This window comes from Styela clava, chromosome 15 (genome assembly GCF_964204865.1).
Source record: "Styela clava chromosome 15, kaStyClav1.hap1.2, whole genome shotgun sequence".
NCBI classification, from domain to species: Eukaryota; Metazoa; Chordata; class Ascidiacea; order Stolidobranchia; family Styelidae; genus Styela; species Styela clava.
Window position 1 is genome coordinate 8,679,412 of NC_135264.1, and position 18,075 is coordinate 8,697,486.

General features: G+C 34.7%; 1 protein-coding gene and 1 long non-coding RNA gene across 7 annotated transcripts in view; one reads left to right on the forward strand and one right to left on the reverse strand.

Annotated features, from left to right (window-relative positions):
* The window catches only part of LOC120333878 (laminin subunit alpha-2-like), a 60,837-nt gene extending 53,075 nt beyond the window's left edge, over positions 1-7,762 (forward strand). For 4 of the 6 annotated variants that reach the window (XM_078120474.1, XM_039401261.2, XM_078120473.1 and 1 more), the window contains 15 exons: positions 181-325; positions 825-960; positions 1,320-1,343; positions 1,853-1,985; positions 2,069-2,245; positions 2,332-2,477; positions 2,635-2,820; positions 3,167-3,395; positions 3,473-3,591; positions 3,819-4,008; positions 4,392-4,550; positions 5,050-5,203; positions 5,732-5,865; positions 5,948-6,182; positions 6,462-7,762. In XM_078120474.1, coding sequence (XP_077976600.1) covers positions 181-325; positions 825-960; positions 1,320-1,343; positions 1,853-1,985; positions 2,069-2,245; positions 2,332-2,477; positions 2,635-2,820; positions 3,167-3,395; positions 3,473-3,591; positions 3,819-4,008; positions 4,392-4,550; positions 5,050-5,203; positions 5,732-5,865; positions 5,948-6,182; positions 6,462-6,613 — 2,319 coding nt within the window. In that variant the 3' untranslated portion in view covers positions 6,614-7,762. The remainder of the gene's footprint in view (positions 1-180; positions 326-824; positions 961-1,319; positions 1,344-1,852; positions 1,986-2,068; positions 2,246-2,331; positions 2,478-2,634; positions 2,821-3,166; positions 3,396-3,472; positions 3,592-3,818; positions 4,009-4,391; positions 4,551-5,049; positions 5,204-5,731; positions 5,866-5,947; positions 6,183-6,461) is intronic. The other 2 variants (XM_078120471.1, XM_078120472.1) reach the window with 2 other exon arrangements.
* Positions 7,763-13,972: 6,210 nt separating this feature from the next.
* LOC120333935 (uncharacterized) lies at positions 13,973-17,935 on the reverse strand. Its single transcript, XR_013480560.1, has 3 exons — positions 17,430-17,935; positions 16,965-17,089; positions 13,973-16,346 (listed from the first exon to the last, which is right to left on the reverse strand). It is a non-coding gene; the product is annotated as an uncharacterized LOC120333935 (long non-coding RNA).
* Positions 17,936-18,075: the final 140 nt, after the last annotated feature.

The following is an 18,075-nucleotide window of genomic DNA, read 5'->3' on the forward strand; positions in this document are numbered from 1 at the left end:
ATTACATGTAAACTTGTCTTCAGTGAAGTGATTCAAAATTAAAAGAGTTAAGACTTCTGTGCACCATTTTTTTTTTTGTTGTCGTTTCTGTATTAAGTTGCAAAAGAGAACTTTTTTTATTACGTTCACAAAACAACATTTTTTACTCAAAAATAATTCTCCTTTTTTGTAAAAATTTAGAATGATTTTGCTTCGGTTGAATTGGTCGATGGAAGAATTGTGGCAAGAATAAATCTTGGCAATGGAATGCATATACTGACTACAGAAAAGAGATACAATACCGGAAAATGGATTAAGACGTTTTTCAGAAGACTGCAGGGAAAAGGTAAGAAGAGAAAGCAAATGAATTTTAATTGCTATTACATGATGTAATAGGACAACAACAACGCAATAATTTGTTTACGATTCGTCTATTTTCTTTTCAATTTACGGATCAGGATCCGGATCAGGATCAATTATCTTATCTGGAATCCAGCCCAATGCTACTCGAATCATTACAGAAATATATATTTCAACACTCTTGAATCGCGTAGAATAGTTATGTTCACTTTTGCTTCACCATTCAGATACATCAGCACAGAAGTATATAAGCAGTTGGTACCACATAAACGTAATTGATAGCACAAACGTAATATTTACCAATATATAAAATAAGACATGAACAGTTGGCTTTCCAAGTCTCAATTTTTTAGGCCCTTTCACATGAAAAACAACAAAATAGACTTCCATGGTTTATATTACAAATAAGTATGTAAAATGACTGCTTTTCAATGATATTGAAGGTCAAACATTTTTATCAAAATATTTGGAATCTTTATTTTCAGTACAACTCATCGCACGATCATCTGCAACCGAAGTCGAAATGCTAAAACTCCAAATAAACGGAAGTGATGGTCTTTTGAATATGACCTCTACTGACCTAACTTGCATTGGTGGTTGCCCTTCTCAAATCGTTCTGACGTAAGTATTTTAATGACGTCTTTTAAACTTCTTAATATACTTTACATAGTTTAGTAGATGTAAATATATGCCATGTACGTATATGGGAGTCCTAATTGAATCGTAACAAAATGATCGATTAAAATAATGAATATAGGAAATTGACAGCTTTCAATATTGACTTATATTGTCACCGTTTATGAATAAAATATAACTTAATCGCTACCTTGTTATGTTCATAAATTACAAACTTTTCAAATCGTTAGAATATTTTTTTTCCGTATGGGAATGCATGCATTTGATTCCTACATGTTTTTTATAATATGTTGTCATGTTCACTCACTTTTGTCATAAAATCCATATTTTTATGTTCATAACAGCCATATCTTCAACTATTACCTAAGGTATCCAGTGTGACAGTAGAATGAATATTAGCATCCTAACTCACTTTTTAAAGTGCATTTTAGATCAACTTATGTGTGGTGTAGAATATAAAACAAAAACTTATATATACGATCTTAAGCATGTATTTGGATTATGCATTGTAGCACGTGTTTTATAGTTTGATTTACAATAAATTACCTTGATTTTTTTGCTACCGATATTTTTATTTTTAATTGTGTATATAAAAGCTTTTCGAAACTTGGTTCAAATTATTCCGTTTACATTTTCATGACTTTACACTATCTGTTTCTAAATACTCATTAATGTGTAAAAAAAAATCACATGCGGAAATAAATAAAGTAAGACTATACACCAACCAGTATTTATAGCAGCCAGGAATGTAATTATTTGCGTGTATTACAACTGAAATCTTACATTCGTTTTGAATTACTACCATTTTGCATCAGGAAATTCAGAATGTTTTTATAAAAATAGTTGTATACTTAGCCATGCTTTATTTATCCAACAGCACCCCTGTTCAAGAAACTGGCTTTGTTGGATGCATGAAAGGCTTATCGGTGTTTGGAGTCGTTCAACCCTTATCCGGTTCCGGAAACAACGTGCTCCGGTTTTCACAAGTTGATACAACCTGCCCAGCAGAGGTTTGTATTCTTTTATTTATTGAATCAAGTTTCATTTCTTTTAACTTACTAAGATTGTCTTAATGAATGACAATGAATTATAGGTATCACGTGACATTGGTATCGACGACGATGGATTTGTTGAACTTAACGGTCACAATCTTCCAACTACTGGATCGGTGTCTATTACATTTAATTCAATGGAACCGGATGCTTTGTTGCTATTGGCAACCGATGACGTCACCTCAAGAAGGAAGCGAAGACGAAGGCAATCAAATAACGTAAGTAAATATTGTTTTCAAAAATACAATTCCTTGTTGAAAACCACGTTTTTTTTATTCAAAAAATAATTCAAATTTTTTTCCAGAATTTCTATTCTCTTTCTCTCAACGCTGGCCATGTAGAAGCTCGTCTCAGAACTTCAAACGGGTCGCCCCTCATATTGAGATCAAAATCGAGTATTTATTCCGACGGAGACGAACATACCGCACAAATACGAAGAGAAAACGAAGTGTAAGCAGAAATTCCTTTATTCATGTAATTCTTCGTGTTTTTGACTTTTCGAAACCCTAATGCTCACCGCATATAAGTTAGGCTATGAAGGCCTATCGTAAATAAGTAAAGACTGCTGGGAAAACTGCCCAAAATTATCAATTATATATATTTTCAGAATCCAGCTTATTATAGATGATAGAATCATGATGGCAGTTAGCGGAACGTTGCCTAAAGGAGGAGGATCTATTCTTTCTGTTAGCCGTATGTACGTTGGTGGACTTCCAAAAATGTTTGAAATTAAAGATATGGCGCAGACAAATTCATCACTAAACGGCTGTATACGGGAACTTGTTACAGATAGGTATGATATGTTCCTAATTGGACCGGTGGGTCGTTTTTGTCTATTTTTTTTCTTGGTGTTGGGATTTTCTCCGTAATTAGTGGATCTTTTGAGTTTTCCGTATTGTAAGATGTGAGAAACATTTTAACTCATTTTCAACTCTCTCTGAGTCGTATGGCGCTTGATATTTTACTCTAAATTTGGCTGTTTTTACGTACACACCTTTATATTACATTCAGTAAAATTAGTATTTCATATTGAAAGTACAATATTAGTCGTTTTGGCTTCGGGCATTACTCTTGTGTGTTTATGGTCATCATATTTATAATTTATTATTGCGTCTAATACCTAACACATTCTTATTCAGACTTGTTGATTTCAATGAAGCAGTACAAGTTTCCAATTCGTATTTTGGTACTTGCGTCTATACCCAAACTGCAGCTCTAATTTTGCCACCAGTTGTTGTTCCTACTCCACCAACAACGGAGACCAGAACACGTATTCAAATCCGATCGACCACACCCTCAGTCACACCCTCGGCTTTACAAACGGTTACTATACCGCCGACAGTGGCAAGAACTACGGTGAGCGATGAAGTAAGATTTGATTAGGATATCAATTACAGCTTCTTTTCTTTGACCGCTAAATTAACCCCATTCTTTGTCCAACTTAGGCGACAACGGGCTGCGTACCACAAGGAGATTTGCCTGTATTGAAAGGCACTACAGTAAAATTTGGACGAAGTGCTCACAGTCATATGCAATTTGCATTTGATGACAACATTGAAGCCAAGTAAGTTATTTTAATTAATATCTCTTTACTTTTTTTTCAGTATCATTGTTTTGCACCATCTTTCCTATTTGTGTCGATGGTTTGTCCATATCATAATTTTTTGGCATTTCCGTCTATTTTCTATGTATTGTTTTTTTCTTGGTGAAAACTCGAGGAACCGTTCCATCCATACAACGTAGCGTACTTTATGATTAGACTCTGGTAAGATAAATTCTTCTTATTTACAGGTTTCGTGTACAAATCGAATTCCGAACTTTCGCTTCGGATGGTGTTTTACTCTACGCGTCAAGTGATGAATATTCAGACTTCTTTTCTCTTCAACTGAAAAACGGGAAACCAGTATTTAGATTTGATAGCGGAAAAGGAGCTGGTGAAACATCTGGGAATTTTTCAGTGAACGATGGGAAATGGCACACGGTTGGTATATCAATATATCGTAGAATTATGAGAAATTATCGGGTATGGGAAATGAGGACAATCATTTGACATTACAGGACTAATGTATCGAGGGGTAAATGTAGGTTATTCAGCAACTAAGAAATACCCAAACGATTCACATTTTATCACCAAAATGATTGGAAAATCGTCTGTCAGGTATCCCACTGCACTCCCACTGGTGGGGAACCTTTCTCTCGATAAATTTCGTTCTGAAGATTTATTCGCTGGGAATTTTTATCGCATAAAATATTTTTAGTAGCAGTTATCAAATATGCAGATCATTGTTAATTTTATGTTTTTTAAACAAAGTTATCTCAAACGTTTAATTTTTTATTATTTATTTTCTGCTTTCTCGCTCATAGGTTCGAATTGCGAGATCAAAACGCAAAGGTTGTATAAAGGTTGACAATATGAGATACAGAATCGCAAAGTCACCACACGGTAAAAATAGAATGGACGTCACAAAGATTCTTTATATTGGTGGAATCCCCGCAGATATCGACTCCAGCAAATTGTCAGGAGTAAGTATTTTGTTTATTATATAAAGCTGGCAATTTCGAATACCTGATGATGTCAAAATCTAATCGAATATTTTTTTCGAATCGAATCAAATCTCAAATGCTCGGAAAATTTGTAATTTCAATATAATGGGTCTTCCAGACACATAAATTACTGAAAACATGGAATCTATTACTGAGACAGTTCGTTGACTGTTCAAATAGAATGTGTAACATATTACATTAATAACTTACTAGGAAGAAAAGAGTCATATGTCAGAACTGCATTTGAAAAATATGGCTTCAATGAAAAATTGAGTGATTCATCTCGACCTTTGGCAAAAAAACAAACAAGATGGTGGCGATTCGGAATTCTCGTCTAAACCGATTCGAATAATTTACTATTCAATTCGAAAATTCGATTTAGAATGCCCAGCCCTATTATTACATTTGTAACTATAACGAGCTCTCCATCTCCACCTGTTAATTAATCATTTATCCTTTATGATGTCATAATTTGTAGATGTGGCAGAGTGTTGATACCTGTGTGCGGAGTGTTTCATTGAATAAGAATAAGTTGGATCTCCGAAAACCATCCATGTCAAATAACGTTGGACGGTGTCATGAATATGTTGAGAAAGGAGCATACTTTGATGGATCCGGATATGCTGTTTACAGTGAGTAGAATTATTTACATTTGTCTCGCCGAAGCAGCGATTCTCCCTATATTTAGTATGGCAAATGTTTTGACACCTATTTACATTTTGTTTTGTTGAGTTGGAGCTTAAAATATAATTTAAATGTCCAAAACCATCATTTATCATGAAAATCTTCAACTACGTGTCGTTTACAGATACTGATACCTACTTTTAGCCTGGTATATCGCAGCTTTTGCAAACTAATTTTTGACCATTTCAACCAAACTAAAGCTCCTCGTAAGACATAATGACTACTCAGTTATTTAATTTATGATTTTTGGATACGCAACTGAAAACTGACAAATAATATGCAAAACCACTAAAACGAGACAATGTTTACAACCATACTTCAATAACCGTCTGAGCTACAGGAGTGTCCGGGCGGCTACACAAATTGTAATTGTTATGTCATTTTCGACGTATTGCTGATTGGTTAAGGTTACCAAAATTAATCCAATTAGTATTATTTTAACGAAGTCTAATTTGAAATGAATCTGTCTCTTTAAGATAATGAGTATCGAGTTGGACCAGTTATGTCAATCGAGTTGGAATTCCGAACATGGTCGAGAGACGGAGTTCTTGTAACAATTTCAGATAGCTCAAGAAGCGATGGCCTGGCTTTGGAAATTGTTAATGGCACGGTAAGTTTTTTTTTATTCTAACACAAGTGATCAGTTAGGTCCTTTTTGAAGTATAATACTAAAAATCTTTTTTCGCATTCAGATTTACTTTCGCGTTAACAACGGAGCGGGCAATATTTATACTCAATACACACCAAAACTAAATATTCCTAACGTTGCCCTTTGTGATGGAAACTGGCATAAATTGAAGGCGACCAAATCGAAAAATCTTCTCACTCTTACTGTGGACGATCGAGTTTCAACGGATCCAGGAACTCCAATGGGCGATCAGAAATCTGCTGATACAAAAGATCCACTTTATATAGGCGGCTATCCAGGTTTGTATTTTTTTTGTTTGTTATTGATACGTATTAATATGTGAAATACAATGAATTATATGTTAAAAATTAAAACACTTCTTCATGCTTTAAAATGAATTATAGTTTGAGTTGCATTTTATCTCTTTTCCGTTTTTGACAAAAGAAACATCTATTTTCAATACTCTTTTTGTGTGTGTTTGAATTGTCGTTAGCGATAAGGCTCTTGGAAAAGAAAATTTTTACGTGTAAAAAACTAACTAACGTTCTTTTGACATCCATTTAATACTTGTATTGCAGATGATGCCCTTCAACAGAGACAAATCACCACTAAATTGAAATTCCGTGGATGCATTAGAAAAATGAAATTAAAAGGCCAAACAGTGGATTTCTCACTCGTTCACGAATACAGAAATATTTATCCAAATTCATGTCCGACGTCTAAGGGCTAAAACGCAGTAGTCGAGGCTTTCATATCAAGTGCACGACACAGGAATGGCTGGCAAAAAACCGCCGCATCACTAAAGGTATTACTATACCAAGAAGATGGAGAAATGAAGCACTTGGAATATCACTCACGGGGATACTGAAAGTATCATACCACAACAATGCATTTAGCTTTTAATTATGTCATCGACCATCGTTTAACAAGTCATATGTGGAAAATCAGTTTTATTGCTTCATCTCCGCTTCTCAGTACTGATTGTACAACATTATTAAAGATGTAAATACGTGTTTTGTTCACCCTATCTGGTGAAATATTATTCCAATGAAATCTTCAAATTCACTTTCTTATTTTTCACGTAGTGTATTTTCCAGAAACAGCATGTCGATACATATTTCACAATTCACCGGTTTGTGCATTTCCCACTATACTTCCGTTTATATAGCTACGATTTCTAAAATATCATTTCTCGTTTTTTGTAAACTCTCATATTCGTGAAATGTTTTCATGGCTTACGAGGTTGTCTTTTCATCATTTTCAATGCACTACCTCTTTATTCTTCATTCATTTCTTTGCTGTCATCATCACTAACATACATGAATTGAATGGAATTATGATGTAATACTTGGACACAAAATGGACGATGCATTGAACGTAGAGATGAAAAGTGCAGCACGGACGCATCATTCCAATGAACTAACTAAATCAGCATATTTCAGTATAATACATACGTAATGCTTGTAAATTTTGAAAAAATTTGTGCCTCTAAGCGTTTTGTTCTAGTTAGTTTCCTTTTATTTCATTTTTATCACTTATTAAATAGATACTGTATTTTTTTCAAGCACATGCCTTGTTAATTCAGCATATTCTATCAATTTTTTTTATTTATTTTTATACATTTTATATTTCTGTCATTTTTCATTACTATTTATCTTCTTAGAGAAATATGATTTCGATTTTGTCGGCTTTATGTTATTTGAATGCTATATTTATTTCACGTCATGGGGTGATGTCATGTTTACGTCAGCGATGGTAGCTAACATATATATCGGTATCAAGTCCATATGTGCCTTATTCTTACGAATATCGTATAGAATGTTGTTATCTTTGCCATCGCACTGTGATTGGGTGTCGAAATCGGAAATAAAATGTCATTACGGAAACGTTATGTTCACTGTACCTGATTCAGATCAAAACACACAGGAATATTTCTTTGTATTTTGAGTCGAAATCGTAATTACTCGTCAGCTTAAAAGTGTGTAAGGAAATAGGTTTATTTTTTTCAACGCCAATAATCAAGTCAGGGTCGAAATTTTCAGTGCGTCTGAGAACGTGATAATGAAATGTGGGTAACAAGCAAGACAAAGTATCTCGCATTATATTTCAAGGCACAGTGTATACGTTTGATTGAGGCATTGTTCGCAAGCTTGTAGACTCCGGTTTTGGCGGAGACACGAGAGATGGTAGGTTGTGAACCACTGGTTTAAAGCATTAGAAATAATTATGATTGTGGTGTTAGTGTTTCTTTACAGTGTTATTATTAGATAAACAATGTACTCATGATTACCCTAGTTCTGTCGTACTGTATTCTATACTGTCTGTGTGTTATTTTATTGTTTACAGTATTAAGTTGTGGTAGTGGTGTTCATATGTTTAATTGAGCCTAGAATCGGTATCCTGTTATCTTTCATAACAATTTATTAAACATAAATTAACGAACCAACCACAATGGATAAAGTAGAAATTAGACACAGATCCCGATACCCGTGACACGGAATATGAATGGCTTCATTGGCAAAAGACCTTCGAAAATTTCTGGGAAGCTTTACCCACTGAAGGACTGGATAAATTGACAGTCGTCTTGACATTTCAGCGATGATACCACATTCAACATTGGCTACTATTCATGACAAACCATATACTCATGTTGGATATGAAGGACTGGATAAATTGACAGTCGTCTTGACATTTCAGCGATGATACCACATTCAACATTGGCTACTATTCATGACAAACCATATACTCATGTTGGATACGTTGCGTCTACATTACACTAAGCCACTGCTTTGGTAGAGGTAGGTCAACGAAAAGTAAGAGCTTTGTTCGACAGTGGTAGTTCGGAAAATTATATTCACCCAGGGTCAGTAAAATCTCTCAGTCTCAACGTTCGCCCGATAAAGAATGTCATTTCCATGGCATCGTCTAAATGTCCAGTAGAAGTTTTCGGATGCACTAAAATGGATTTATACTACAATATTCATGAATATTGCGTAGTTAAATTTGGTGGTTATGATCCTGGGACTCAATTTCCAAACTCTGCATGTAAGTGTAAGATTTCACTAAGGTGGTAAAAAAACTGGATTATTAATATGTGGTTTCTCGTTATTGAAAATAACCCCACGTGAACCATTCAAGCAATCAACTGCGAACTGCGGCATCCTAGGTTATTGAATTCTTGGATTCACATCCCATACACACGGTCACCACAAACTAGGGTATGAAATGGTGATGTAGGAACAAATAAAATCCGGTTTTCCCATAAATAGTAGCTTTTCAGATATCGATGTCCTCTTATGCAGAGCATTGTTTAAGGAAAGTTTCGAAAACAACTCACAAATTAAAAAGACAAATTACAATTACTCATTCTCATTTTCAGGCATGTTTGTAATTGTTTAATCTTCAAGATGAGATCTGGTAGTTACTCCCTCGACATGTTCGACGGATACTCAACACTTCGAACTTTCAGTTGCTTGGATCTTCAAACTAGAGAAGTGAGTGCTTTATACTTTGTTTTCATTTTGTATTGAACTTTGTTTAGAGCAAGACCATAAGCCAGGGGTGCGCAACCGTTATTAATACAGGAGGGGCAGATACAAATATCCGGGTGAAACCACATGTCGCACCTTTATTTAACACAAACTTTCTAGTGAATATTTCTGATTTTTACTTTAATGTTTTTCCCGATGCAAGGATGCCTAGTTGTGTAGGACTCAACTAAATTGCCATCACAGATTAAAATCTCATATCCACCACACCACTCGGGTGTCATGAATTTGGTAGACAATGCCACACCAGAAAGAATTCAGACCTTCAAACTAAAGTAAATCCTTATGAAGCAGTGGTAGATTGTGCGGAGACTTGTTCAGAGCAATACTCAAAACGAGTATGAACAGGTCATGTAAAAAATATTGTTTTGGCAAATAACCAGTCCACTTATTTTGCTTTTTTTTATTTTTTAGCTTCGAAAATGACATAGAGAGAATGCTTCATTCAAAGCCAGGATTGTATTGGAAAATATCATGGAAATATACTTGCCAATTATCATCGTCGTCATCCTGGTTGCAAGCTTTGTGGACATCTTCCTCAACCCTCAGAGTCACTACTCTTGAAACAAAGACTTATTCACCATAGGCCGTGCTTATTATTGTATTATTGATAGAAGCTCGCGAGTCTCGTCTGTTTCGGAATTTTCTACCCGAAATGGCTCGATGCGAATTCTTACGGGAGAAAAAAAGAGCCGAACAGAATGATAATGATGGAATCGGAGTTACGGAATCTGCGACTCCATTGAATTTAAATTCGTTATTTATTATCCACTAAGTGGCATATTTTTTGTTAACTGAACTTTTTCTGATCTGTATTTATATACGCCTTGGATCTGAAACAACTAACCGCTTATTCTCTCCCCCATACTAGCAAATTAGACGAGGAACACCACCCCTCCTCTCTTACCCCTCTAAATCCTCCCACTCCTATGGCGGCTCCCCATCAGTTCAGAGGCTCATTTAGGGGAGTCCCACTCCCCTCCCCCTATTTCAAACCGAGGTTTTAAACAAAATTGATTTTTACTTTGTGGGTTTCCAACCTATGACAAAATTCTGTGAAAATCAAACCGATCCCAACAGATTCACTACATCCGATTTATATATAATGTGCTTCTGTACCTTCAAATTTATTTTTCCATCTTTTATTGTACAATTTGTTACGTATACGCATTTTTTTGCTCGGTTTGAATTTGTTATTTATTCTTATGTGTCTGTTTTCTATTGAAGCTTATTCTTATATTTGGAATTTGTAATGTATTGTTTTTGTCTTGTTTTGATTGTTTTGAATGATTTTTTTTTGTGATTGGAACAAGATACTCATGCTAGAAGTCGTTAACATTTGAATCTGTTCATAAGCATTCAAAACTTGATAATCTAAAATTCTTTGCAATCACAAAATTGTACCTTGGCCTTTGGGTTTGATTAAAAATGCTAAATTTAGCTTCATTACACAAAATTTTACTCCATGGTACAAAATTTTTTAGTTATTTTTCAGCTCGACTTCGACAGGAGGATTCCGATTTTTTATTGAATATCAGATTGTAAAATTATCCATAGCTTATCTATAATTGTCGGGTACTATTACTTTGGACTCCCAAGTAAAAGCTTTCGATTTTAATAATGAAAATTACAAATTTATGTTCAAAAATCAAAATCTACTTTATGAGAATTCTTTAAAACAATCTAGAATCCTTTAGAAAAAAATACTAATTAAGTCAAAAATCTTAAATTGATCTCAGTCAAGATTTGTAAATCTTTTATTATCAAGTTTTAAATTCACTCTTTTAATGAAAATTCTCACCCTAACAAGTATCAATATATACAAGTTATTTTGTAAAACTAATGAACGGCTTCCTTCCAAAAAACACAATTTCTCATTCTAACCAGAATTATTTGTTTTATCGGTATTTTCTATTGAAGCTCTTTTTTCTGTTTCACATTGAAATGTAGTGTCTGTTTTACTTTTATATTTTTGTTGTCTGAATCAGTTTTGTCACAATCCTCAATCTAAAGCAGTGATTCCCAATTTTTTTGAGTCGTTTCCTATGTGGTCCTTTTGAAAAGCCATATGCAAGAGTAACGACTTGCCAGGTGTCTTTTAAGAGCATGGATCAGACTTGGCATAAAATCAGTACCCTGTCGAATCTGCTCGTTCAGAAACTTCTTTGGGGCATAGCTAGAGAATCCATGCCTAAATTTGGGTTTTATTTTGCTTATGTATCTACTTGTTTAAAACATTGCTCAGAAAACCAGTTTAGCAATAAGATTAATGGCATTATTTGGAGCAAAAGCTTAGCTCAAGCAAAAACTTTATTATTATCCAAATTCTGATTTTTTTTTATAATATCGACTTGTTCACAGCTTTGGTTCGAGCCTAGCAAGAGGCCCATGCCCAAACCTTATTATTTATGCGTTATTTTTTGCTATGCTATCTGCTTGCCCCTCCCCCTTTTTTGTAGCTTGAAACGCTTTTTAAACCCCCCAAACCCCCAAGATATTTTCTGGTCTTCGGTCAAAACCACTCCCAGTTTCGGTCTAACTTGGCAAATATATATTTCGGAACCCTCCTTTTGAAAATTTCTGTCCCCTGGTTTTATATGCCCAGTATCTGCTTGCCCAAATCCTTGTCTATAAAGCGGATACGAAACACCTTGGGTGGCAATAAGTTCCCGTCTAATTATGGCCTATCACGTGAAACTAATTTAATTTGAAGCGATGTTATGTTAATACTCGAAAATACACAATACCTCAACTTCACACAAAGTTCCCTGAAAAGTGCAAAAATATATTATTTATTTATAGAAAAATTTTTTTGCGAAATATTAGAATTTTTGCTATTTTGTGTGCCTTGTATTTTATTAAATTTAAAAAATGAACTTTGTAATGCTTGTTTGTAAAGGAATCTGTAAATAAATTGAAAAAAAACGCGATTTTTGAGTGTTCTTGCTAAATTATGACGTCACCTTAGCGCTAGTTCCGCAGGAATGTCACCCTTAATGTTTTACACTGATATTATCGTGTTTTTCCATCCTCCATATACCCCCAATGTAAGGCTCGGGAGCGATAAAAGATTATTCTGTGTGAGAGGAAAGGAGTTGAGACGATTTATCATGTTAAAATAAATATCTGAATCTGAATATAATTCAAAGCCTTTTGATTCAGTAATTATTTTACGAATAATAGGCTTGAGTTTTATACTCCCAAGTCCGTCCGCCATTATTAGACTAGAACAGGAATAACTCAGAAACACGTGGCCAAGTTAGGATTTATTATCACCCTTAATGTTTTACACTGATATTATCATATTTCAATACTCCATACATTCCAATGTAAGGCCCGGGAGCGATAAAAGATTATTCTGTGGGAGAGGAAAACAGTCCAGACCATTTATCATGTTGAAATATAATTTAAAGCCTTCTAATACAGTAATTATTTTACAATTAGTAAGCTTGAGCTTTATACTCCCAAGTTCTTCCGCCATTATTAGACCAGAACAAAGGGTAAGTAAAAACATGTGTCCAAGTTAGAATTTATTATATATTTATCAATGTCTATCTAACAGCCAATCATAACGCGTATTTCAAGTCACGTGATCGGCGCAGAACCCTATCTGCCATGTTACAGCCATGCGCAGACGAACATCTCAACAGGAAGTCCAACCCCCTTGCCGGAAGTTCCTAATTGCCATGCGCACGAAAATACTCAACTCCCATTGGCTGATTCAAAATTTCTCTACCTGCGCAGTAGAGTACCGGTCATGTACTTGCCATGCGCGAGATTTTTCAAAAAATGACGGTTGCCAGATTTCAGAATTTCATTTTTGAACGGTCTGATTCAGAATCGGACCGTTCAAAAACAGTGAAATTTTGCGCATGGCAAGTACATGTCCGTTTTGGTATTGCGCAGGTCACGTGACTTCAGACTTTTCTGATTGGTTGATTTTTGTCCAATTGAAATATTCCTTTATTGTATTAGGAATTAAGAACCCCGCCCTTGTTACTATAAAGACAAGGAGAAAACTGCTAGCGTTTGATAGAATTCCCAGGTAGGTTACGTGAACTACACTTTCCGCTGAGATTGGGACACTTTAATTACTGACTACTAGTAGGCCATTTAAATTACTCTAACATACTTTTGGTGAACTTTGGCTGCTAAAGAACTCTGCTGGACCATTTGCAAGTCAGTTATGCACACAATTTTAATTTTGATCGAGTTTTCACCACTGAGTGGAAATCTGCTATCTATGATTGCGGTAATTAAGCACTAGACGGCACTGTGTTGATTTGGGGCTGAAGATAAGCTTCAATTTCCATTCAACTACCTCACCCAGGGTGTAATAAACAGAGTAGGCCTCAAAGATTCTAGTGCATCTGAAAATGGACGCTTTTCATCTATAAATCAACTTCTTCTTGTACCAAGCTTTTCTCAGAGTGAAATAACCTTAACTTTTCATGAATGTTGAAGACTAAAAGCCCGTTTCTGCTCTTTTTAACCTTTTCACAGGCTCTATAACACCAAAATTTTGAGAACTCAATGAAATAAAGTACACAAAGTAGTTATATTTTGCATATGATGAATTTATTGCAATAAATCTTCACATCAAAAATGAATCATAATGAAACACTGTTACAAAATTTTATTTTAAAAATGAAAATAACACAATGTCTAAAAATGGATGCTATATGAACGTAATTAGCATTAACTGATACAGAGTGGGGTTAAAAGTGGGGCTGTGAATGGGGGCAATTTACAATTGAATATTGACCTCGTGTTAGGAAAAATATAGACTTCGAACCAATTTTGGGCTGTAAAAAATTTTATCAAAATAGATTTTGACAAAAACAAATAGATTCTTTTACATTATCCCCTAACAGTATAAACTTGGGGTTCATCAAGTCTCAGAGAAGGAAAATACCTCTATATCAGTGGATCTCAAACAACAAACCCCCCCTCCCCCCAATTTTTCGAGCAGGATTGAAGCTAATTTAAAATAAAAAAAATCATTAGATTTGAACTTGTCCACCTTTTCTGGATAATTACGGTGCGTTTTTCGATTGAAATATACTTTCGTCTTACCATCTGTTATTTGTAGTTTATTGTTAGCTACCGTAGTTATTTTTTAGGTGGAACGCGAGACTGAAAAATTATAAAAAGGGGCTGCGGTCTAAAAAGTTTGAAAACCACTGATCTATATAATCGAGGAAGTCTAGTTTGCCATTGACAGCTCAAATCTATCCTACCCGCTTTTGAGCGAGATAACATAAAAAAGAGCTGTTATAGGCAAAAAGCTTCAACTACACAAATTATTATTAGTGATAGTCTGAGTGGGTTGATAAAGTAGGGAATTGGTTTAGGGGTTCTTAAGTTTTATTTTCTTGTGGCAAATTTAAAAAAATTTTCGCCCCGAATTTGAAAATTTAACACCATTGCAGGTAAAATATACCAGAAGTTAAAGCACTTGGGTTTGGCCAAGCTGAAACGGGAAATTCGAGTCTTTCTAAAAAATATCAGTGGTTGAATAACTTAAGACTCTCTTAGTGAAGGGCGCGAAACAGATCATGACGCAAAATTAGGTGATATGGGAGCCACTGATAAAAACAAGATAGATAGGGTGTCCATAAAGTCCTAAACTTTCTTAGAGGTCATAGATACCGAATACTGGGTTGGCCCTCACTGATGTATTAAATTAAGTTAAAACACTTGAACAATTACTGATTAAAAAACAACAAACCTGGTTAAGGTATATTGAGAACTGACCCTTATTGGAATTGTAAAGGGACTTTATGGACACCCTGTACCACATATGATAGCAACAAAAAATCAATAAAATAGTCTAAGATTTATGGTGGCTCCACTACATATCAGAGAAGTTTCCGAAACTCACTCACAGCAAAAGCACAGTTTAATATTAAACGATAATTCAGCATATTTAATATTGCAGTAATGAATACAGATTAGATGAATATGAGTATAAATTATAATTATGAATATGATTAATCGTATTAATAATTATCATAAAAAATAGTTTGAATTCTCAAGTTTCAGCATAGACTTGACTTTATTTATCACACAAAAACAACACAAAAATGAATATTTATCCCATACAAAAAGTACAGGGATAAAATCAAACTTATCGGGTATTCCCAGATGAGATACATTTGTGTGAGTAAAATTTAAAGATTATGAATAAAAATGATAAAATAGAATAAAAGTTTAATATTTCAGCATAGGGTTGACTTTTTTATACCACAAAAACATCACAGGGTTAAATTAAACTTATTATTTATCACATACAAACAGTACAGGGTTAAAATCAAACCTAACAGGCATTCCAAGATGAGACACATTTGCGTACGGCGGATTTGAAAACTCATAGACTGTTTCACTGGGGAGTCGTTCTAGGACTTATAAAACACCGGTTTTTGATTGTTTCTCAAACTCATTATAGTCCACAATCATCCGTTGGTTGTTGTATGTTCCACCTTTATACCGTCGGTGACTATCTTTCAAAAGTGGAGCAATGCCCAGACCTGACTGCTCAGCGTTTTAACGGCTATTCAACTTCCAGATCTTCTAAATCCCCTCCAAGTTGGAAAAGATAGAAACCAAAAGATTTGAGATGAATCGTAGGCTTGTAAACCGCAAGATTATTATTTCCATCTTCCAATACTTGGACTTGCCAAAGGCCTTTGTCAACTTCATCCCAGAACTTCTGGATTCTCTGTTGATCATTTCTAACCATCCACTGGATATTATCCTGCACGAAATCATAAATTTTTACACACAACTTGCTCAACAGAGTCGAGTCGCAGTGACACTTTAAAGTGTTGTTCCAGGTTTGCTCGATTCTCTCGGATGTTATATATCTTTCAGAATATCCATAGGCTCCATAGGCTTGCAAATGTGAGTCCACGTCTGAAAAATTGTAAAAATGAATGTTATTAATATAAGATTTGAAACCAAGGGTGCCATGGAACCCCTGGATTGTACTGGCACAAGGGCTCATAGGCTTGAGAGTTGTTCAAACTCCAAATACACAAAATCAAAATGATCTTTAAAGTGTAGCAAGTTAAATTATAAAGATAAATCGAAAATGGAATTTGATTCTATTTGAACAACAATATACAAACTTTCTACCCTGGCAGACCGGTAAAATTAAATAAAATGTACTCGCGAACTGGCAAAATAAGGAAATGAGTGGAACAGAAAATATTAACATATAAACCTATTTGCCAAATAAAATGCAGTGCTGGGCACCCATTTTGCTTAAAAAAGACACACAGAAAACATCTCACATAATAAACATGTACATACCAAATCATGTACAAACACTAGTGAGAATTTTGCTGGTGTTTTGTATACAAAACAGGATTGCAAACGAGGCATCAAAAAAAGTTTTGCAACTCGTAGATTTGAAGCGGCTCACAACCGATTTTTTTGCTCCCTTTTAATTAAAGCTAGTAATGAAAAAAAAGTTTCGTACAAGTAACTGGTTGAAAATTCAGATAACAGTTTGATTGCTCAATTACTTACCTATGAGTATTCGTCATCAGCAAGAGAGCTCGAGAATTGGGACAGTAATTTCTTTATAAATCTGGACTGTAAAGTAGAGGTTTCATCCGGTTTATCATATTTAGTCCTCTGCAGTTGATAGACGCCTAAAATAAAATAAATTTATATTACAATGATAAAGTCGTTGTTAATTTGGCACCAGGCCTAAAATCCTGTTGTGCATCACCTAAAAAAGATTTTAGCGGTTCATGCTTTTGTTGCGTGTATCATGACCACCTGCAGGGTCGCGCAACAATTTCAAGTTCTTGCTGGATGTTGGGGGGAAGCTCTGGAATATTATATTGTTCTTGACTCTTTTCATGTTAAAACAAAGAAGATTCATAACCTTTTATTTCAGTATTTGAATGGTAATATTAATCAAGAAAAGCATGCAGAACAGTTACGCAATCACTTATTCTCTTTATACTCTTCATAAATATGTATTACCTTCCCCCTATTTCCTACTTTTGTATTTCAGTCTCTCAGTCTCATGGACATCGGTCGTGATTTTGTTTTGTTTGATATGGGTTATTCAGTCTATCTTTACACTTATGAAGTGTTTCTCCTATTTAAGATATCAGTACTGCAGTATGGGTAATTCTCTATTGATCTCCAGTCAAATCTATTATATATCATTATATATCGTTCAACTTTCTCCCCGAATTCTCCTTCGAAGACGCCTAGCTAAATGCTAGAACAGAACAGCGTTGTATCAAAATAATATAGAGGGGAAATCCCCAATTCTAAAAAAGCGCCATCTCGAGGCTATGCTGTTCGCATATACGAGTGTTTACTTGTGTTTGAGAATTTTAAACTCTTGTGGAAATGTCCCCGTTCAGGTTTTTTTTGAAGATTTTAAATGTTACGTATACGATTGTCATTCAAGTTTGCTTAAAGCTAGGTCCATAGTCTTCAATTATTGGTGGAAATAGTGCTGATAGGAGCCTCATCTCTCTGATCAATGAGCATATATGCTCATTGCTCTGATGCTCTAAAGAAAGTGATGCAATTCAAAATGGTAACACGGGTTCTTCTTTTCGTTGAACTACCTAACAACAAGTCCCTGCATGAAAATCCCCAGAATCCTTTAACT